Below are 22,586 nucleotides of genomic sequence, written 5' to 3'. Positions count from 1 at the left end.
CCCCCCCCCCCCCCCCCCCCCTTCCCGTCTCAACTCCATTCCCGATTTTCTCCACCTCCTCCCACCAGCAGCGCAGGGGAATGGGGAATGGGGGTTGGGGTCAGTTCATCACACGTTGCCTCTGCCGCTCCTTCCTCCTCAGGGGGAGGACTCCTCACTCGTCCCCTGCTCCAGTGTGGGGTCCTTCTCACAAGAGACAGTCCTCCATGAACTCCTCCGGCATGGGTCCTTCCCATGGGCTGCAGTCCTTCAGGCACAGGCTACTCCTGCGTGGGCTTTGCCATGGAGTCCTGGCCATTTTGGGGGGCATCCCCCTGCTCCGGCATGGGCTCCTCTCTCCCCGGGCTGCAGGTGGGCATCTGCTCCCCCGCTCCCCTCCGTGGGCTGGGGGGCGACAGCCTGCCGCCTCACCACAGGCTGCGGGGGCATCCCCTCCTCCCCTCCTTCCTCACTGACCTCGGTATCTGCAGAGGGGTTCCTCTCACATTCCAATCTCCTCCTCTACTGTAGGTTCCCCTTCTGAAATCTGTTCTCCCAGAGGTGCTACCACCATCCCTGATGGGCCTGGCCTTGGCCAGAGGCGGGTCCGACTTGGAGCTGGGGAAGCTTCTAGCAGCTTCTCACAGGAGCCACCCCTGTAGCCCCTGCCCCGCTACCAAAAACCCCACCACACAAACCCCAAAACAGGCCTGAAGTCCTGGACTTGAATAGCTGTGCTTCTGCAGTGCTCCCCTGGGAATTTACCAGTTCAGGTTGATGATAGATTGAGGATCTCTGCAGAAAGGTCAGATCACTGACCTGGTTTTTTTATTTGTTTGGTGGTGGTTGTTGTTCTAGGTTAGTTTTCATGATATTTAGCGAAAGTTTTGCTTTATTTGACTCATCCCACACTATCTGGATACTTTAGTGTTGACTGTACATGCCAGTAAACAATATAACAAAAATTGCTTAAAGATCACTAGGTTGTCATGAGGAAAGTCAAAGACTTCATTAAAATCTGCACCTATATTTATTCCCAAGGCTTGTCTTTTTATTTCTTCCTGGCTCTGCCAACAGGCAACAGATATTAGAGGGGGGAAAAGATCTGGAGCATGCAATCGTCTTAAATACTTGACAATGTAAGATGGTGGGGGTTTTTATGACATTTTTCTAGTGCTATGCCATGCCTGATTTTGCATTCTACAAGTGATGGACTTTCAGTTTCTTTCATGAGATTTTGCTGTCAGGAACCTATTTAAAATATTATGCCTAGAATCACCTTTCTTAGTTTTCCTCTATTACCCCACGATATGGTGCATATTTCAAATCCACTCATTTAACTTACACCTCCATCTCCACATGCAGATCTGTCAGTGTAGGAAGTCTGTTTTGTCTCGTTTTAGTTACCTTGTAATGAGGCTTTCCCAAGTTAGCTGTCTTAGGTTTCCTCATAAAGTTAGTCAGTCTTTCCCAACTCCAGTTCTTTCTCTAACCCTTCTGTAGTTTGCCAAAAGCTTTCTGGACCCTGAGAGATTCAGAAGTAATCTTACTATAGCAGATGGAATAGAATGATTGTGTACTGGCTCTGTGACCTGTTGGTTAATGTTAAATGGCTCAAAATTCACTGCCGTCTCATATTTATCTACCCAGTTCCTTGGCACTGGTAAGAGAAGGTGGGAGGGTGAAGAATGCCATGCTTTGACTGATGGTTCTGTCACTGCTGATTCCCACTGAACAGCCACTGGATGTCTTTTAAATCAAACACATTGTTCTGCTCTTTCTTCTTAACTCTGTTGTACTGATATCTCCTTAGAGTGCATGGAGTTTAGAAAGAAAAAGAAATATCATGTATTGAGGACATAATGGTCTGGCTAATAAATTCTGAAAAATGTGAGCTAACGTAGGTTTACGGGCAGCCAGCTCCTGTCTGCTGCAAGTGAGATGAATTAGCTGAAGCAATGAGGTGCAGAGTACTTACAAATCGACACACTCCTCAAGTGGGCATGGCTTGATACCTTCTGTGCTCCTCAGCACCCACCCTGTGCTCTTTTCCTTTTTTTTCCATAGATTCCTTCTCTAAAAATAATCCTTACAGCAACAAAAAGAATTTCTGGTCAGTGAAGACCATCTGGGTCTCTGGCTTTGTTGCTTCTGTGCTGTAGCGTAGCAATAGGCTGCTTTAATGTGTTGGGGTTTTTTTCTTTTCTTTCTTTTTTTAGTGCCTTTGATCAAGCCTTTTTCATTATGAGACTCAATTAGGCTAGCACTGACAGATACTTGTTTGGCTTAATATCTGATAACACCATTACTTTTGAGTGCAGGCTATGACCAATTCCTTACCTGGATGCAGTACTCAGAAATAACAATAACTATTCACTTTTTCTTTACTCATTGGAGATGCAACATGTAAGTTACTAATGGACATATACACACTGGAAGGACTCCCGTGAATGCTGCGAAATGAGCAGGTGTCCTCTGCTAATATAAATCATCTCTTTGAACTAGGGAAATTACTGAGTTTGTATCTAGTGATCAGTCTTTGGTTAGATTCAGCATTGTGCTCTTTTAAGTGCCTCTGTGTTTTAAGACAGATATGCATCTCTTGGCCTCCTAAAATTTCTAGAAAAGATGGGTTTTTTTGCCAGCATTTCATAGGCTCTATGTGAAGAAATAAATTAGACCTAATCAGGTAAATTATATAGTGCTACAGAAAGCCTAATCTTCATAGTCCTTTTAAGTCTTTAGTAGTTTAATTTGCTGAATGTGAGCAATGTCCTTTATTCCTTGGGAATATATTGAGCACCAAGACAATATTTTATATCTAAATAATAAATGTACCCATTCATTCTGTGACAGTCTATAGAAATGGAGTTAGAAGGCTTAATCTTGCTGAAGGCTGAGCACCCTCTGCTTTTCAGTAAAGTCTTGCAGAGCCAAAAGTCTGAAAGAACACTTGAATATAAACTACGGAGGTATTCCCAATTGTCCTGGCTACTGTATGAATAAAATAATTGTGGTATATGGGATTAACTACTAGTTTAGAGAACAGAATGGAGGTGAAAGTTGTTTCTTCATTGTGAATTTTTGTTTTACTCAGATTTTTGTTTGCTTATTTGCATTTAAAACAAATGCCTCTTAAGTACTAATACGCATTAAAATTCAGAATTAAAAAGAGCTTTAAATTCATTTTTTTAACCTTTTAAAATTTATTTTAATTAAGAACAAAAAGCAGAGAAATCCTTTTTTTCCTAGAGCTTCATTCTGAAGTAATCGGAGGATTAAAAAGAACCCATTATCCAAATGTTGTTACTGAACATGAAACTACTTGAATATTCAATGTCATTCTTGCTGCAGTTGCAAATTTTGAAAGCTAAATGAAGATATTTTATATGTGCATGGCTTTACAGTCAATGTAGAGTTGTACAGCCCTAGGATTAAAATGCATTTATACCAAGATCAGGAAATTAAAAAAAAATGTTTCCCACACACCGTACTGTTGTATGCACATGACTTTTTTCATCTATGTAATTTTTTTTATTGTTATGCAGCCAAAAAAGCAATAAAGTGATTGCTGTAAGTCAGTTACAAATGGTATAATTGCTAATACTTCCAGTTTTCTGAGTTCTGTGTGTAAAATTATCAAAACGCTTTTTTATCATTCATATAACTTTCTGAGGTTGATTTTCAAGAGAGAAGAGAAAATCTAGAAGTACCAATGTGTGTGTTTTGAAACCTGCCTCTCCAATTGGAAGTCCATAGCATCCAGAAAAGTTCCCCATAACTATTAGGTATTTTATGTTTTGGCTGTGTATGTATGCTTTTTTTGTAACTTACTGTTTCAGTTTCTGTAGCCACATTTAATGCTTCACAAGTAATCAAAGAAAATCCAATCCTTGAGGCTACAGAAAATGCTTTAATTTGAAAAACTCTCAGTATAAATCATGTAATTTCATTTTGTAAGTTCCTTTTATGAAACAAACCCCCAAAAGCCTGAACATCAAGCCGGGGTGTTAACAGTTATCATCACCCACACAACCTTTGCTGTGCCTCTTATTTTCAAAACTGGACCTGCCTGGTTATTAATGATCCTGTGAAGCTGATTAGCATTTCCTTAAATGAAGGGAAAGATGGGCTTAGGGTTAGGGCATTAGCCCACAGAATTTGCAGTTCAATTCTCTTTCGAGTTTTTATGGTTCATGTTTTCCAAGACACTTTTTTTTTTCCTGCTGCCTAATGGCTAGGAAAAAATTCTTTAGTGAAACAAAGCTTGTGTAAATGATTACAAGAACTAAGAATCCAAATATAATGAGGGCCATGACAACACCCCTGCTTTTGGCAGCACAGAAGACCTTGCCCTCTTCTGGCTCCGCTGCTCTGAGATGCCAGGGGTTTCCTTGCTCTGCGCAGTGGTACTTGCAGAGGTGCTGAGCTGGGGAGGAGGGAGAGTTACCCAGTGGCACCTTTCTCATACACTTCACATCCACATGAAGTTAAACTCTTGTCTGCTGGGTGCAGAGTACTCCATGTGTGTTGGTATATAGCATACCTTAGTAATGTACAACTCTGTGTATATATATTTATATTTCTGTGTATTAATATCTATTTTTAACTTTCATATTTAAACATATACAGAAAGAGTAGCTTTGTATTTTAAATGGGTTCTGATGAAAAAAAGTACTTGCCTAGCTGATCCATAAAATACTAAGTAAAAATTAAAGACTTAGCTTTTCCTGTGGGGAGCAATTAGTCATTTCCTGGTGCAAAGAATAACAAAATTACTGACTTCTCCGTGGTCTTGGCTCATTTTTGTTCGATGCCAGGTGGTTGCTACAGTTTGACAAATGATTGATTTGGTTTCAAAGGGTGCTTGAATTACACAAAGCGTTTTTCGTATTAGAAAAGACATGGTCATTTTTTTCCACAAGTTTTAAGATTTATCGCCTTGCACAAGTGTTGTAAATTAGTTTTTGCTATTTATTTTCTCTGGATTGCTGTAATTGGTGTCATTAGTTGAAGGGCAAGTTTTACAGATGGTTGGAGGGATGGCCTTTTATGCATACACCCTTCATATTTTATTTTTTAAACACTGCTACAGGACTGCAAGTCAGATGGGTAGACTGCTACTTCCCGTTTACTCACCCTTCCTTTGAGATGGAGATCAACTTCCAAGGAGAATGGATGGAGGTCTTGGGCTGCGGGGTCATGGAGCAACAGCTAGTTAACTCAGGTACTGAAACTCCTTTACTTCATTGACATCTCTATTAGCAAACACTTCAGGCACAATCAGCTTCACAGTCTGAAATGCCCCCTTCTCCCCTGGTGAGCGCAGACATCTCTGTTTGAGGCAGCCGCCACAAATAGTCTTCAGGTGGAATGCAGCCCTTGAATGCTATGATTTGAGGGTAGCAACTGAGCGAGCGATCTGGAGCCTGCAAACGGAAAGCTTGCCTTTTATTTTGTGCAGTAAGGAGACAGACAGATGTCAGCTTGAAAAGAGAAGCTAACAAATTAGGGTGTATGTTTTTTTTCTCTTCCAAGAGATGTCAAGTACATTCATAGTTACGATTTAAAAGCAAACAGCAAAATAAGCAAATAGTGTCCCCTAATATTAGGAATATCAGAGTGCTTCTGTATCTCTAAAGTATAGAAAGAGGAATGTGATATCTTTCATATTGCTACTTGGTCAAGGGGTAAATGATAGGTTCCTTTTTGCTTTTGTTTTGTTTCTTTTCTCCTCAGGTTGATTATTTATGAGGTTGTAAACTACGTTAACAGCAACATCATTTATTTTAATTGAAACTATTATAGAGTAATGTCACTTGATGATTTTGCTTTCTAAAACTTACACATAAGTACAAAAGGAAAGGAGAAATTGGTGGGGTTTTTCTGATTATTTTTATATAGAGAATTTTACGTGCTTGCTTTTTCATGAGTGGAGAATAGGCAATTCTTTGTAAGCACAGGGCAGACTGCATGTGCTCAGACCTCTGTCATTCAGTGTCTTCCAGTACTATTTATTAGGTATTGGGAGCCTTTTGGAATATGATCCATTTAATTCTTGCAAGTGTGCTTTCAGATAGCCAAATATATTCATTTGACTTTTTTTTTCAGTTGGTTTCCTAAGCTATTGTTTTATTTTCATGGGCTCTAAATTCTTGTTGAAGTCCAAGTACGATAGCTATGAATGGCTCAGTTTTGGCCCCAGTTATTTGGCACAGCTTATTTTCCTCAGTTTGCATGTATTTTAACGTGATCATTTTCCTTTTAAAAATATATCCTCTTCCAGAGTTTCTGCCCAATGGGTTAATGGTTTATACTAACATTCTTTCTCAGGTTATTGTGTTCATGGTGTGGTAAATATAATACAGCTTCTGATCAGCCTCAAAAGTGAAAGACTACTGTGTAATATTATTTTCATCAGATGTAACACACCAATGGCCAGGCTTTCTTCTTGAAAAGCTTTTATGTTGCTCGGTTCTTATGTTTAGGTTCTTTTAATGTGTGTTAGAAGAGCTAAACTGTGGCCTCAGAACAATTACTGTATGCATTTGTGTCTGTGTGTATGTGAATGAATGTACATGAAACACCAATGGTTTCTACAGCGGTCAAAGTTTTCCGTTTACTCTGCCTCAGCTCTTTTTCACCTTTCTGAATTATGGTCTTCAAAATTATATCCTTTCTGTACCAAAACTCTACTAACTATTCATTAAAATTGTAATCTTGAAAGAACTTGTGAATTTAGTAACTCAAGTCTAGCTTTTGAATACTTGTAGACTTGTATTATTAAAACAAGCAAACAAAAAAGAGATTCTTTCACTTTATTAGCAAGATATTTTTAGAGGGTGCAAACTCAGTTGTGGAAGTGCCAGTCATTTTTCACTTCATTTAGAGAGAATTGAGCTTTATGTAGCCACAGTTTTGTTTTTCCGCTCCCTCCGGTAGCTCTGCAAAAACACTTGGCTACAAAAGCTGAGTCTAATGTATCTCAATGTGATTTTATTGAAGCATTGGAATCTGTTTACCACAAGTGAGGAAAAAGTGTAGCTAATAATGCTGGCTGATGATTAGCTTATTTGGTTTAATGTAACAATGAGGACAAAGTAGTTCATGTTTTCACTCAGGTAAGGAGTCAAACACCAGTCTTCCCTGTTTACTGCTGCTCTGAGTATTCTCTTCTTTAATCCTCTTTTGCAACAGTTTAAAACCCCAGTAGGTTCCTGGCATGCCAACTTGCATCTATTTATGGTGAAGCCAGGTTTGCTATTATTAACCCACAGATTTTTTTGAGTGTGTTATGGCAGCAAGCTGCTTTTGCCCAAAATTGAAAGTCCACAAGTCCAGAAAGTAGATTCTCTGTGGAGATGGGTGAAGGTGAAAATCTTCTTTCCTAGCTCGTTCATCCTTTTTTGTTAGCAGAACTCAACTGCCTTCCAAAGCCATCCCACATTTAAACAGTGGCAGTTTTTTAATAGTTTATTTTTTTTACCTTTTGAATATCCTTAATGCCTCCAGTATCCATGATCAACGGATATTACTCTGGTCCCATGTCCCTAAATTTCTTTGAAACATCAAAGTTTCAATTTTAAAGCCTTCCATTTTAAACCAGTGCTGATCAGCAGATCAGGAATAGGATCTTTGTCATACTTGGGAAGGAGGCCTGTGACTTCCCAATAGCTCTGTCTTTGTGCATCTTTATAGGGGGCAGGGTTATTTTCAGTGGAGATTTCGTGGCAAAAGAAATTGAGGTGAACTACCCAGAAAAACACTAGGTTGTGGTTTGGGGTTTGTTTTGTTTTGTTTTTTGTTGTTATCCCCACCATTTGTTTACTGGTAAAGAAATTCCTTAACTACAGGTAAGTATCCCATTGCCCAACATGAAAGCATGCATCTAACCTCAGAGCACTGACTCACGCCACAGACCTACTCCCTCTGATGAGAGAGTAAACACTGGTGCCTAAACCTAGATGCTCTGTCTCTTTGTCAGATGTCTAGAATAGGCACTGCAAACTTCCTATTCCTGTCTCAATCTCTTCAAGGGCTCTACCAGAAAACAATGCAGTAGGACTGAATGAAAAAAAGATATGTTACTCTTTTTTTTTTGGCTGGCTAAGATGGTGCTGAAGAAATATTTCACTCTTGGTGTGCCAGTTCACCAGGCAAATGCAGACAGACCTTTTCATGGTGTACTGCACAGCTTGCTGATTAAAAACTGGAGAAGAAACTGATAAGTTTGCAGATTATTTTTCTTTAATATGGTCTATAACATTTCTAGTATCTTGCAGTTTGGGATTTTTGTTTTATGGGTATTTTTCGCTTGATATTGACTATTAAAATATTTATTTCTGAAAGGTAATATTTGCTGGCAGGCATTGCTTTTTCTTCCACAAGACTATATTTTCCTAAGGGAAAGGAAGAGAGCTTTTACCTTCAAAATCCTCAAGTCCTTTTGTTTTGTGTGTTACTATTTGAATACAAAAGACTGGTTTGTGAGGCAGTTGGAAACAGTCACTCAAAACAGAAGATGGATATGCCTGGTTATCTATGGTGGTTATAATTTAAACAGTCAGCATGCTTCAGGACAGGTTTTTTTTCTTTTCATTTTTGTTTTGTTGATAATATATTCATATATGAATATATATGAAACAACAAAAATGCAGAAGGACCGAAGAAGCCTTGTGGAGGGATGAAAAGACAAGGTCCATGCTGTGAAGGGGCCAAGGTATTAGCCCTAAGTAGCTGTTTCTTTATTGAGATTTTTTTAGTCTTGAGTGAAGAATTCTATTGTAGCTTTAACATGCTGTGCAATCAGCATTAAATTTATTGTTATTTTCTGAAAGACAATATCCTATTGAATTTTTCTGATGCCTTCTTACCTTTTGGAAGGAGCTGTTCTTTGATTTCAACCACTTTTAAATAGAACGTTGTCGTGGTTTAACCCCAGCCAGCAGCTAAGCACCACGCAGCCGCTCACTCACTCCCCCCCATCCAGTGGGATGGGGGAGAAAATCGGGAAAAGAAGTAAAACTCGTGGGTTGAGATAAGAACGGTTTAATAGAACAGAAAAGAAGAAACTAATAATGATAATGATAACACTAATGAAATGACAACAGTAGTAATAAAAGGATTGGAATGTACAAATGATGCGCAGGGCAATTGCTCACCACCTGCCGACCAACACCCAGCCAGTCCCCAAGCGGCGAATCCCTGCCCCCCCACTTCCCAGTTCCTAAACTAGATGGGACGTCCCATGGTATGGAATACACCGTTGGCCAGTTTGGGTCAGGTGCCCTGGCTGGGCATGAGAAGCTGAAAAATCCTTGACTATAGTCTAAACACTACTGAGCAACAACTGAAAACATCAGTGTTATCAACATTCTTTGCATACTGAACTCAAAACACAGCACTGTACCAGCTACTAGGAAGACAGTTAACTCTATCCCAGCTGAAACCAGGACAAACGTGATACAGCTATTTAGTATATGTAAATAGAAATGCATTGTTTATAGGGAAAAAGTATCAAATATGCTCAAATGTATTGATAGGTACTCTTATCACCTACTTTCCTTCTCTGTTCTTTTTTCCTTGTGAGGTCTGTGAAGAGTCTCTGTGGTCCTCTTCTGGTTTTGTTTTGGTTTTTTTGTTTGGATCCCCCCCGCCCTGCATGCTTCTTAACAAACTAGATTTCTAGTTTCTGACATAGATCTCCAGCGCACAGGTGTGATAACCCAAATATGAGAGGCAACAGAAAAAAACAGCACTTTTTGTTACAACTTTATTGTGTGTGGACTTCCATAGTGCTTTATCTCACCCTTGAAATTTCACATTCTTAAAATGTTAAACCAGATTAGCATTTGCCCAGGGAGGGACAGACAGCCTCATTCTTGGTCATTCACTGAGTAGTGGTAATGGTCCAGTCTTCTGAACAATTCAGATTTTCTGTGTTAACAGCAACAAAGGTTTCTGCTGTCTTGGTGTGTGGATGAGCAGATAAAATTTGATAAAGGATGGTAAGTACCACTTCCATTAAAGCCAATCCAGCTATTATTTTTTAAGAGTTATTTGCATTCAGGGAAGTCTCCTACTACTAACAAAATGGAGAATATGGTGTTAATTACTATTTTCTAACAGTGATAGTTGCTATTTTTAAAAGAAAAAATATACCCTATGACTGTTTTTATATAATTGTTGAAAAAATATGCACTACTGCAAAGATGCACAGAATTGTAAGGAATTATGTTACATGTTCCCCTGAGGCTGATGGCGCTAACTAGAGCAATTATTTGGTATAATGTGAATGTAGAAGATAACTATTATAATCAATGTTCAATAAGAAGTATAAAATCTAACTTAGAGTATTGTTTAACTTTCCATTTTTATGTGTGTTTGTTTTTCATCTTAAACTGTACCTGAATACATAACTTCAATAGGAATGTTATGTATGAATTTTCATATAAAGAAAAGTTTATTTTTATTCTGGTTAACACTGGGAAAAATACAGAAACTTTACAGTGTAGTAACAAGTACTCAGTTTTAGGCCCATGATGAGGATACAAGGAAATTTTATGGTTCAGTAGAACTAATATCAATTAACAGCACATAAGGTATTTATTTTTGTGCTTCAAGAGTTTATTATCCAAGATTTGCAAAAGCTTATTGGTAGATGCCAAAGCTCCCAAGTCTGTATGGAGTTATATGATTCAAACCCTTGAATACAGGACGTTGCTTACTCAGAGGCTGCGATCACATAGTGTTGCTTAGTACCCGTACAACTGAAAGCAGTTAGGGTGTGATCCTTTGCTGATTGAAATCAATGGCCACATTCTCAGTGCTCAGTGTTGCGGAATATGTTAGCTGGGGTTGGAAGCAGGAAAATTGGACTAAAATTTACCCCCAAACCAAGAGACTATAAACCCCAATCATGTAAAAACAAAACCCAAACAACCAACCCACATCTCCCTCAAACCCGCAAACAAAACAGAACAACCTATAAAAGAGAATTGTGTAATTTTGTGGTAAGACTTCTCATGATGTTTTTGAACTCCTGAGGTATGCAAGAAACTAACCTAAGGGTGGCACACCAGATCAAACCAAAGTCCAGGACAACCCTGTATCCCTCTGGCATCATGGCACCCCAAGCAGTTGCCTAAAGATGAGTAGAACAGACATGGTTATGCTGATCCTTCCCTGATATGCTCCTGCAGCTGTCCATTTCCTGAGCTGAAAATGGTATGTTTGTTTTCAGTGGTCATTATGGAATTTTCTTCCATTCATTTGTTGAAGTAGCTTTTTGAGTCCCAGTTACTATATGCAGTGCCTTGTAGCAAGAAATTGCATAACTTAACTTGCATGAGGAATCACTTTTTTTTTTTTTTGACCATCAAGTTATAGTTACAGTTAAAGCTCCTTCTCTCTCATGTGAGAAGAGACAGTGAGTAGCTCTTTCTTTTTCTTTGTTTAAGCCACTCAGGATTTGTTTAGATCTCAGTTGTAACTCTCATCACTGACTTTTTTCCAGACCAAAGGGTCCTGGTCAGACAGTCACTCCCTGTGTGGGAGCTGATTCATCTGTTCTGATAGTCATGATCATTCCTGCCTGCATCTTCTCCAAGTTTCTGCTGTAGAATATCAGTGTGTAATGTTTAAGCTATGGGCATACGGTGGTTTTCGTACACTGGCATAAAGACTTTGCATTCTCTTTTCCTTTTCTGATAATTCTTAATATTAATTTTGCTGTGTTGACCTTTAATGAGCCTTGAGTAGAAAAATGAAGGGAGGTTTTGGTACGATCACTGCCAGAGATGATTGCTTTTGATCACTGGCTGGTGGTTTGAAACATTCTGGCACACAGCCAGCCATTCAGCTCTGGATGTGAGCTCAGGTTGAGGTCTTGTTTCTGAAGGCTATGAATCATGAAGGCAGATGTCTTTAGGCTACCAGTAAGAGGAGTTGGTAAGCCTTTCCTGCTGTATGTAGATTTTTCTACCTTCCACATCAGAAAGCAACATTGATATTTACAGTCTTAAGAAACCCATTTTATTTTTTTTATTTTTGCTTGTCAGCTTGAATGTAGTAGGGAATGGTGTAGGGGTTTGGAAGAGGAAATGTCAGCTTTCCAACATGAATAGTAGGAGATTGTCATGCCGTTGGCAAGGAAATGAGCAGGCACCGGGCATTCCATAAGGTTATAGAGGGAACTTTCTGTCAACAGCTTGCATACAATTACAGTTTTAAAAGTTGCTGGGCAGTCTTGGTCATCCAATTGTGTGTAATATCCTGAATTTATAGCAAAGGTAGTTTTCCTAGTACTGTATTTCTTGTTAATTTTGTGTGTACTTCTAATGAAGAAAAAATTGCTAACCTTGTCTAAACATCTTCACGAATACTGTTAAACACGACAAAAGGAGTTTGTCACAACTTCTGCAAATCAACATTTTGTTTTAAAAGGTGGTAGCTTATTTCTCATGAGTGTACTCTATGGTGAAACCTGATTCTTTCCCATTTGGAAGCCCTTTTACAGATCAGTTGCAGGACTTCTTTCCAAAATTTAAATAGTACTTGGCCCAGGGCTGCCACCTTCAGCCAAATACAAGTCTTAACATGTAGAACTTGTTTGGCTTCAATGCTGCAGTAAATAAATCTTTCTTTACTCATTTATTGAAGATCATCAAAATTGATGTCTGAGGGGAAGTAAGAATTCTAAGTTCTTAACCTGTCCACTCCTTTTTGTTTTGTTTTTGGCAAAAGGATTATCAGTTTGTACAGTTCTCCATGGGCAGCAGATTAGTAGTTAACAGAAAAATTGTGTCAATGTTACCTTGCAGACACAGGACTCCTTTTTTCTTTTTTTTTTTTTTTTTTTTTTTTTTTTTTTTTTTTTTAATTTATGAATATGTTCTTAAATCAAATATTAGTTATGGGTGAGCTAGGTTCATATATCAAGCAGCAGGGGGTGTTCTGGAGAAGGGGAAATTTAATATCTTTCATCTAGCAGTTTTTTTCCTGCTCAGCTCTTGCCTGGTAAATTACATTAAAATGTTGGAGCAGATGGTGCATGTGGCTTAAATAGTATGCAGACCCATGTTCTGTCTATGCTAACAGCTCTCTGCGGGGACCTTGAAATAGTTAACGCTGTACATGTCTATATGGATATAGTGTATAAGGGTAAATATAATGCATTTAAAATACATTCCTGCAACTCTTCAAGGTGAAGTCAAAGTTACAGAGGTATTGGTGTCTTGAGCACCTGGGGCCTCCCAAAGAACATGAGGTAAAACTGTTGGATGGGCTGGTTCTTCCCACACAGTACATCCAAAGCAATTGAAGGCTGCTGTGTAAGCTTCACAGCTCTCCATCTCAAAGCTTTCAGGGGTTAAAATCTGTTCTTTTTAGGTCACTGGCTGTCTCCTGTGCAACCACATCACCACAGTACCTTGACGTCTCCCAGCCCTTCCTGTGCTTATTCTCCTGAGACCTAGGAGATAGTGAAGTGTCGTCATTCCTTTGTTATGGGCTGGAACTGAAGCACACAGCAGGCTGACACACATACAGACACACACACGCTGCAGACAAAGACTTTAGCTGCCTTAGTTAAAGCTAGCTTTCTTACAGTCCTTACATACTCAACAGAGAAAGAAGGTCTTCCAGTGTGTTTTGAATGTATGGAGGTTGTGCTGGGCAGCCTCTTTCTGTAGCTGGCTGCAGGGGGAGCCTGGCCTCCTAATTTAGGCAAGTACCTGGAGGTAAAGTGAATATCCCACAAAGAGACAATGTCTCAGATTAAATGAAATTAATGGGAAATTGGGAAGCATCCGAGTTTGAGTGACTTCCCAAGGGTCTCAGAAGTTGCCTGTGGCAGAAACTGGAGTTGAATCCAAGCTTTATATCAAAGCTCCTGGGTCACCTTTGTCTCAATTCATCCTAGTGATTTACATTTACACATAAATATACATACATTTATATATATATGTGTGTATATGTATAAAAATAGAGTGAGACAAATAAGTGACCAAATAAATACAGAGTGAGGCAAATTTGGCCTATTTTGATTTTTCTGTGTGTGTGGTTTTCTACACACACACACACACACACAACCCTGCCCAGTGTAAACAGAAGAACTGATTGTCACAGCTGGCTAATTTGAGAGACACTGTTGAGCTGGCAGGCACTGAAATTTTGCTTTGGCTAGCCAAACGTGGAGCTGGTGTGGAGTTGTGGGCTTTTAGAGAAAGATGTGATTGAATTTTTGTCTGTATGCTGCAGCATTTCATATAGATACCCAGAAATGTATGTATGTGGCACATCCAGAGAAGTGTGTACCTAAGAAAATGCTGACCAGTTTAAAAGGGAATGAGTAATAGGGCAGAGGACCTGATTTTCCCTAAAAGTCTGTGGTGATCCAGCCTGTTTGTACAAGGAGAGGAGCTGTGATTGTAGTCCCCTGGGTGGCTACCAGCAAAACAGTTAAGCATGTGCTTGACATTTAACCTTTGAATAGTTCATATAAAGGTGCAGATGCGTAAGTTGAGGGAGTGGGGGGGGCAATTAGCTGTCCTTAGTTGACTACCATATCTCCTGGCTGAAAAGGAATTGCACATAGCCAGTGACAGCAGAAACATCAGCTGCTTTCTTGGCATCTTCAAACTAACAGTTAGTACCAACCTCCTTCGTGATCGCAAACCTAAGTGATGGCTTGCTAGGCATCCCAGTCCAGCAAAGGGAACAGATACGGCACTGCTACATATTTACGTGTGAACTGGGCCGTAGCTTGTCCTTTTAGTTTTTGTAGGATTAGATCTGGACTCTCAGGTTCAAGTTTCTAAAAAGCATGTATTTTTAAGTTAGGATGACTTTATATATAGAAAAACTATTTCTTCTATCTACTTTCATCCCACTTGAAAAAGAAATTGGAGAGAGTTTATTTCCTGCTTTTGGATGAAGATTGCCTTTGGGGTCTGATCTTGTTTTGGTTTCTTTTGAACCGACTTGGAAGTAAGTCTTGGTCTTGCCTTGAAAAGTAAACCAAAACACAGAAGTGAGTTGCACAGAGGTGATGCTCCAGTCAATCAAAGGGTGCATTGTTTTATTTGTTTCTCTTCTTCTGTTACCTGTGGCTACATGACCAGGTCTGATGTGTGTGCTGTGTTATAAAGTTACACCTTTCCTCTGCCTTTCCCTTTTCCTTGTCAAGATAATTTGCCTGTTGTCTCCTACTTAATTTACAGCTCTATTTTTAAAACTTTTTTCATCAAGTTTTTCATCCAGAAGGAACCCATAAAATTTTTGAAATGTTGCTTTCTCTGATTTTATTACCTTTGACAGATTCATTATGTATGTTAGAGTTCGTGTTCTTCAACAGAATTAATAGAAACTTACTCCCAATCTGTATGTGTTTGTGTAGAATGAACAAATACAGTATTCCATTTTATGACAATTCTATTACACCTATTTCTAGAAAATGTGTTATTTATTTACAGGGGTGTTTTGTGGGAGAATAAGTATAGGACTGAATCTTGAACTAAGTAGTTATTATAGAATTTGGATGGCCATTTGAGTTTGTGGCTCCATATGTTTTTGCCAGCTGAGTGTTAGAGTAGTACTGTCAATGGATTTAGAGGATAATTTCCCTTTCATGGTGCAAGATTACATTTTTAGTTGGAATTTATGTTCCTTATCCTCACACTTTAGGAAACTACTTTGTCTTCATGCTTCATTTTCTCCTGCACAAAAATGTCTGTGAAAAAGGGTTAACTCAGTCTAACGCTAACCTTGAAACCATCAATAGTGGTTATTTGACTGACTGGTGCATGGTACATTTTTCCATCCAGCGAATGAAAGCTTCTCCCTAGCATATGTGAGGCTGATTTTAGTCTGTTGGGAATCCGAAAAAGAAAAAAAGAGGTGGGAGAATGTGCAGTTGCATCTTCCAAAGTTTCTATTGCCTTTGAAGCAGTTTGCCCATGTCTATGTATTGACTCTCCTTCCCTTTAGTTTTTTTTTTTTTTTAAAATCGAATGTAAATTAAAGGTTTAGTAATTCACTGTGATTTGTCTCCTTGGGATCCAGCAGGAGGACTAGAGCACCATACACAAGAGAAGGCTAAATAGTGATGGATGTAGTTTATTAAGCAGCTCCCAAGTAAAAGAAAGTGCTACTCTCAAAAACCTTGAAGAGCAACAATTTATAGCATGAGGTGTTTCCCTTAACTTTATTTATGCAAAGGAAAATACAGCTAAATAATACTATTGAATTACTACACTTGTGTGATGAATGCTGAATGTTTTTAATCAGCCAGGAGTTGGTCCAATGAGCCTAATATAATTCCTCATCAGGCTAGGATACCCAGCAGGGTTTTTTTTGTTGCGCTGCAATATTCATTTTTGCTGTTCCCAGGACATTTATCAGGACTACTCAGCTGAGGGCGGAGAAGAGATTTTACAGGCATGTCTCTAACTGTTCCTGACTCTGCTACGCAAAGCTCAGTTGAGATCGTTTCAGTTCAGCTGAGATTAGATTGAGCATTTTGGGAAGTATTTTTCTTCACTAGATTGCAAATACAAACTTGATTTCTCATTTCTGGAGGGGGAGGTTTTGGTTAGGATGTATCCATCATGGATCATTTCTTGTCTTTCAGATTTCTAGTTGGTGAGAGGAATGGGTGAATGCAGGTCTTCCTGCGTGACTGCTGGAGGCTGAACACGCGCCTCGCCCCCTCTCTGCTCTGCTATTGCATTAAGAAAATAACAAACCAGTGGTAGTGTATGGGTGGTCAGCCTTCCCAACTCCATACCATTTATCAGAGTCTCCAGTTGAGTCATTAGACACTTGTCTTTAGAGGGCAATGAGTGGGGAAGGGAAACCTGAGCATGTCACATAGTTGAGGGAGAGCAGCAGTTTCCAGTGATGACGGGCTGGTTGTGGCAGCAGTCCAGGCTGAGCCAGCGGCACCAGCCTCTCATGGCTCATTTTGGCCAGAGGCTGAGAAGATCGGATTGCCCAGCTGTCTGTGTGCCAGTGCACACTGATCCGCTGCTGACCACGTGGGCGAGCCTTGGCTGGAGACCTTTGTTTGAATTGCATGTAAGCAAACACAGAACAGCTCAAGAACTGGAGTTTGGCCACTGCTTCTCTGTTGTTACTGCCTGCCAACAGAATAACCTTTCATGTTATTATAAACTCTAGTTTTGTAAAAGTATATAAGTCAGCTCCACTGGTGCTGTTTTGGCTTGTATTACAAAGAATAACTTGGCTTTAATTTTGCTTGGGCTTCATTGTCAGATACCCGGATTTGCTTTCCTGTTCAGCATTCATGAATGGGCAGTGTCTATGAGCAGTAGAGGGGATAAAACCTGCAACACATGAATAAAAAGGTCTTCAGAATGAGGTGATTATATTGTGAAGGATAATCATGTTTCCAGAAGGAAGGAAAGAGTCTAGAACAGGTTTGGCACCTCTATGCTGCTAGAAGTCATCTGCAGCACGGGTATGGAGAGGAGACAGCCCATTCCAGGCAGCGTACCAGCCAGGGTACCAGCCAGCTTTGAGCAGGATCTGCTGCTGCACCTGAAATGAATCAGGGAAAAATGCCAGCCTTTATTAACACTTTTCCGCCGTGTAAATAACAGTGACAGATTACTAATAGATATTAAAGCAATGTCTCCTTTTTCCTGAACAGAACGGATGCCATAAATTATGAATTCTGATGACTATGCGGTGAGCATCAGTAATAAGTTTGATCCTAAATATTCTGGCAGAGTCCCAGGAAACTTTTGTATGTTAACAACAAATGGAATTTAATAGGTAACTGTGGAAGTAATCTCATACCTATTTTCCTTTTTGGCCAAGTGGAGAGTGGAGGGGGGGAAGGGCTTGTTTCTTTCCTTGCTTTTGAGGGCATTTGGATTATTTAAAAACTTTAGCTGAATATTTGAAAATCTTGGCAAGTTCTGTATTCTCTGGGTCAAAATGTTGGCTTTATCAAGAAAAAAGGAGGGAAAAAAAGAATTCCCAACAAAAAGCCCATAAGCTGGTGGTTACAGTTTTAGAGCTCTTCTGCAATGAGCAATAACTTTTATCTCCTCTTTATCTTGAAATTGTGAGAAGACAGGAAAACGTAACAGAAGATTGTTTCTTCCAGCCCTGAAGTTGCTCATTCAAAAGTACCAGTCGTCTTTATGCTAATGACAGAGATTGTCACTGACATTGTAATTCAGAGCTTTTTCTGTTTTAAAAAAAAAATAATTAAAGTGGATTTACTGAGTTTTCTTTTAGAACAGTGATTGACACAAAATAGCAGTGGGGTTTATAATAGAAGAAAAGTTAGTAGGATCCATTTAAATAAGGCAAGAGACTCCAGTTAGGACTTAATCTTTGTATGCATTGAAAAGTATTTAGCTAATTAATTATTCCAAAAGAACAAGTACAGTGAGGAGAATCCTTTTCTCATATTAGTTCAGACTTGCTTAGCATGTTTCAAAAATGACAGTCAAAGACAAACTCCTGACTTCAACTCCTTTTTTCATCTCAGGGAAATATATTCTTAACACAATACTACTGCATGGCTCACAGCAGAAACTGTAATTGCCAAGATATCTCTGCTACTGTATTAGAACCCATTGTATCACAGTCAAGACGGGGGCAGAATTACTCACTTGTAAAAGTGCTAAATTGCTTTCTATTTTTGTTGAATAAAAGCTGGTGTTCTTAGAAAGGAAAGCTGTACTCTACCTGTATTGGCACTTGCTGCTGCTATTTTTATTTATTTAATAAGAACCGGCAGTTCATCTTATAAAGGAGAGGCTGTTTTCTCTAGGGTGCTCTGCTCACAAGGGGCAAATTGTCCTGTGTCTGCCCTCTTGCTGTTATTTATTTATTTGTATAGTTTCTTGCGGTCTGAGGTTCTGGCCATGTTCATAGGAGGTGTAATAACTTAGCTGGATTGCAGGTCTTGCACATCATAGGTGCATCCGCAATAGGAACAAAGAAAGGTGGCATTTACTAGAGCCACTCCAGAACAGGAAGCTGGAGTTCACTTAAGCCATCTGAAGATGCACTTAATCGTACAGTAGTTTTAAACAAAAGTTATTGTGCCTACGTTGCTATCAGCTTTCACATATCAGTAGCAGAGCAGACTGTGCATAAGCATTTGCCATGTTCTGCATATGGCTGATTGGAGGAGCTGTAAGCAAACATTAGAAAAATGTTGTAGCATTCTCTGTAGATTTCCTAAGTTGTTCCGTGCCATGTCTGTGGTTTTATAATAGTACCCAGGTGATGAGAGTGACATACCGGTGAGTATCTGGGTTTCTTTAAATGTGACTCTATGAGCTGTTGTCCTAGTGGGACAAGGAGCAAGCTGCTGCTTTGTTTTGGCAGCATGTGATGCCGAGTGGAGTTGCTTCTAGCTCAAAAAAGTATAATTTGTGCTTTTTCTGTTTCTCTACTGTTAATCAATACAAAATGATCTCAATAGAAGCAAACCTGTACATCCTGGGATGGAGAGAAAGAAGCACTCAATATTATATCAGTGAAAAGGAAATAAAGTGATTTTTGTGGTGCCCCATCAGTAGTTCTGTATTTGTCATCTTTGCGGCTGTCACAGAAGCACTGAGTCTTAAAAATGGGAGGGAGAGTAGGGGAGTATGCAAGATCGTCAGTGGGCATAATGTTTACATACACAAGTGGTAACTTTTTTTTTTATTTTATTGTTACATTACAGACTATTCATAAACACTGGCATTGCCCTGGAGTTTTCTACTGATACTTTTAAGAAAATGATATTTCAAAACAAGAGGGAGTGCAGTTAGAAGAGGAGGCAGATGGCAATTCAGGTCATCCTAAGCCAAGTTTAGGAGCAGTTGCAGGAGCAGTGCAACCAGTCATTTCCTACAGACCTCTGTGGGTGCTCTGATGTCAGACAGAGAATGGTCTCATGTTCTTGCCTCTTCTTCACGGATCAATAATTAGATCAAACTTTTTTAACAGCCATCAGAGACCTCCCCCATTCTGGTGTTCTTCATTAAATTGGCCATTGGGTTTAAAACTTTTCAGGGGAAGTGGAGGAACAGCAGCCACTTGCAACAGGCATGCCCAGACCATGAGATCAGGTTGGCATTGACTAAATTAGACTAAATTAACATAATCATTCTTAGAGGTGGAAACACAATCGCAATCATCAAAAAAAATGCAGATCTTTTACTTCACCTATTTTCAACAGACAGCCTCTTGTCTTCTGTGCTTTCCACCACACCTGCAGCTGTGATACTCAGCAGTAAATCATTAATTCTTTCCTTGAAAGGCTCAACTTTGAAAAAGCCAGTGTTTGCCTACAATGACCTTCTTGCTGCCTTATGATACTCTGCAGGAAGAGAAAATCAGCAACTCTTCCCTTAAAAGGCTCAAATTTGAAAAGCTAGAGTTCCCATACAGTGACCTTTTTGCTGCTTTACTCCTATCTCCCTTTCATTATCTCTCTTCTCATGGGACTTGAAGAAAAATGCATACACCTTAAGTTAGGGAAAAGCTCTGTGACTGTAGAATTCACAGGTGGAGTTTAAGAAAGGTGAACTAAGGGGCACTGAATCTGTAATTTCTTTTATGTGTTCCACACATTTGTGCAATACAGAGCTGACAGGGCCTTCCCAGGCTCCCTGGAGACACCCAAAAGGCTTCGTAGCAGAAGAGAGTAATTGCAGCAAGTATGCTGGCAGCTGAAGGACAACCCCAAGATGATTTTCAAACCAGAGCTGAGGAAACTGTGTCAAGGAAGTGTGACAGCAGGGGAGATGCTTGCATGAGCTCATCAGCTCTGTTTTCCACTACGTGTGGAAGTCTTGTGCAAGACACTGAATTTCGAGGGCTAGGATTTGTCCCAGACATTGCTTTACTTCTGGTTCTGGATACATGCCTTGAACAGGAAAGGTGTTTGACAGGTGATTGAAAGCCTCTGTTGACGGCCTGTGACCTAGTCTGTTGACTTTGATTTTCTTGCTCAAATCCCAGCCTGTTCTTGTAGAATGACAGTTTTAGTTTGGATAATCTGGTATATGGACTCGCTTGCCATGTCTGCAGAGGTGTGAAATGGAAGCTGAAGTCTTCCTCTGGGGCAGCAGAAAAGCATGATGAGGAGTCATGGTGAGGCTAAGGGTGGGATTGGAGTAAAAAGCTGTGTAAGGAATAAGTATGAGGAGTTGAGCGCTGGTGAAAATGGGGAACAAAAAAGGTGCAGTAGCTGTTTCTTGACAGCTGAAGTTTAAGACGCAGTAGCAGCTGTAACTGGAACAGAGAAAAGGTCTGAGGAATTACACTGTTGTCTTTATTTTTGTTTGGTTTTTTTTCCTAAGTGAAATTAGAGGGGGGTTTGCTTTTGTTCTTTTAAGGACATGTCAACTGGAAAACCTCAAGGTAAGCTGTAAAGTCTGATGGCTTGAAAGGGGTTATGTTTTCCCAAGACCTTGCATTTCTCTTCCACTATTCCTTAGTCTTACTAGACTTCAAGCTTCCTGCAGTGGAGTCCTGCCTTACTGAAAACTCCTCACTTGTTGTTGGCCATCATGCAAATACCCTTAAGACTCGATGCTTTGGCACCAATCCAGACTTGGATCGCTTGTTGTAGGTGTCATAGCTTTGAGAAAGCATTAATGTATAGATATGCTAGCACTGTGTCCTCTTCAGCTGCTGAAGTGCATCCATCCGAGATCTCCGTTTGAGGAACCCATTGGGGTTTTTGGTGGTGGTTGGTTGTTTTGGTGGGTTTTTGTTTACTTTTTGAGGCATGTGGAGAAAACATAATTGAGAAGAACACTGCCTCTGGCTGTCCTCAGTGAAAGAAACATGGCCAATCTTTGTTGTTCTGCTTAGATGCCCTCTGTTGGATGATAATAAAAATGGTGCTGCTATGTAGCACTTTTCAGCAGCATGCCTTAATAGTTGTTATAAAAACTATATTATTAGATATGTTTTACAGAAGGGGAAACTGTGACACAACTCAATGAATGTAGTGACTTGTCCCATGTCACCTTAGCATCCACTTGGAGGGAGACTGGCCCTCTTTGGTTGTTTGTCCTCAGTAAGGGCAGCATTACTGCTACCACTTGAAGGTAACTCTTCGCTTCAGCTTCATGTGTTTCTTTTTATGTGCTTTTTCATTACAACATCCTTTTCAGAACATTTTAATTAATTCTGAGCATTGATTTCTGGCTCGGAAAGTTTGCTAGCGCTGGGCTTTCATTTTGTTTTTCTTTTTACCTGACAAGCTCTGAGCTCAAGGAAGCAAAACAAACATTGAGTAAAGTATGTTCCAATATTACATGAGAACTCCCCAAGATTCACAAGGCATTTTTTAACAGCCACAAATTTTATTTTTGAAAGGATTGTTTTCCTTTCCTATAATATGTGATTGGCTTGGTGCACTTAGACTGATGCATTAGAAAAAAATCTCCAAAATTGCATGTTAATAATTTCTCTGGAATTCAGTGGTACTCAAATTCCATGTGCTACACTATAGTTAATATGATTAGATGCTGTCAAACTAGGCAAGATTAAAATAAAATGCACATGGGGTATCAGTCCTTGTGTCAAGACGATCACTGACTACCTGTTACAGCTGCTGA

The 22,586-nt window shown here is 39.6% G+C and overlaps 1 protein-coding gene across 1 annotated transcript in view; it reads left to right on the top strand.

Moving 5' to 3' along the window:
- FARS2 (phenylalanyl-tRNA synthetase 2, mitochondrial) overlaps nucleotides 1-22,586 on the top strand; it is a 193,821-nt gene that overhangs the window by 13,671 nt on the left and 157,564 nt on the right. The window contains exon 3 of the mRNA XM_010573258.1: nucleotides 5,075-5,206. Coding sequence (XP_010571560.1) covers nucleotides 5,075-5,206 — 132 coding nt within the window. The remainder of the gene's footprint in view (nucleotides 1-5,074; nucleotides 5,207-22,586) is intronic.

Source organism: Haliaeetus leucocephalus, unplaced genomic scaffold, assembly GCF_000737465.1.
Source record: "Haliaeetus leucocephalus isolate CR32 unplaced genomic scaffold, Haliaeetus_leucocephalus-4.0 Scaffold373, whole genome shotgun sequence".
In the NCBI taxonomy this organism is placed as follows: Eukaryota; Metazoa; Chordata; class Aves; order Accipitriformes; family Accipitridae; genus Haliaeetus; species Haliaeetus leucocephalus.
This window is presented reverse-complemented; position numbering and strand designations above follow the sequence as displayed.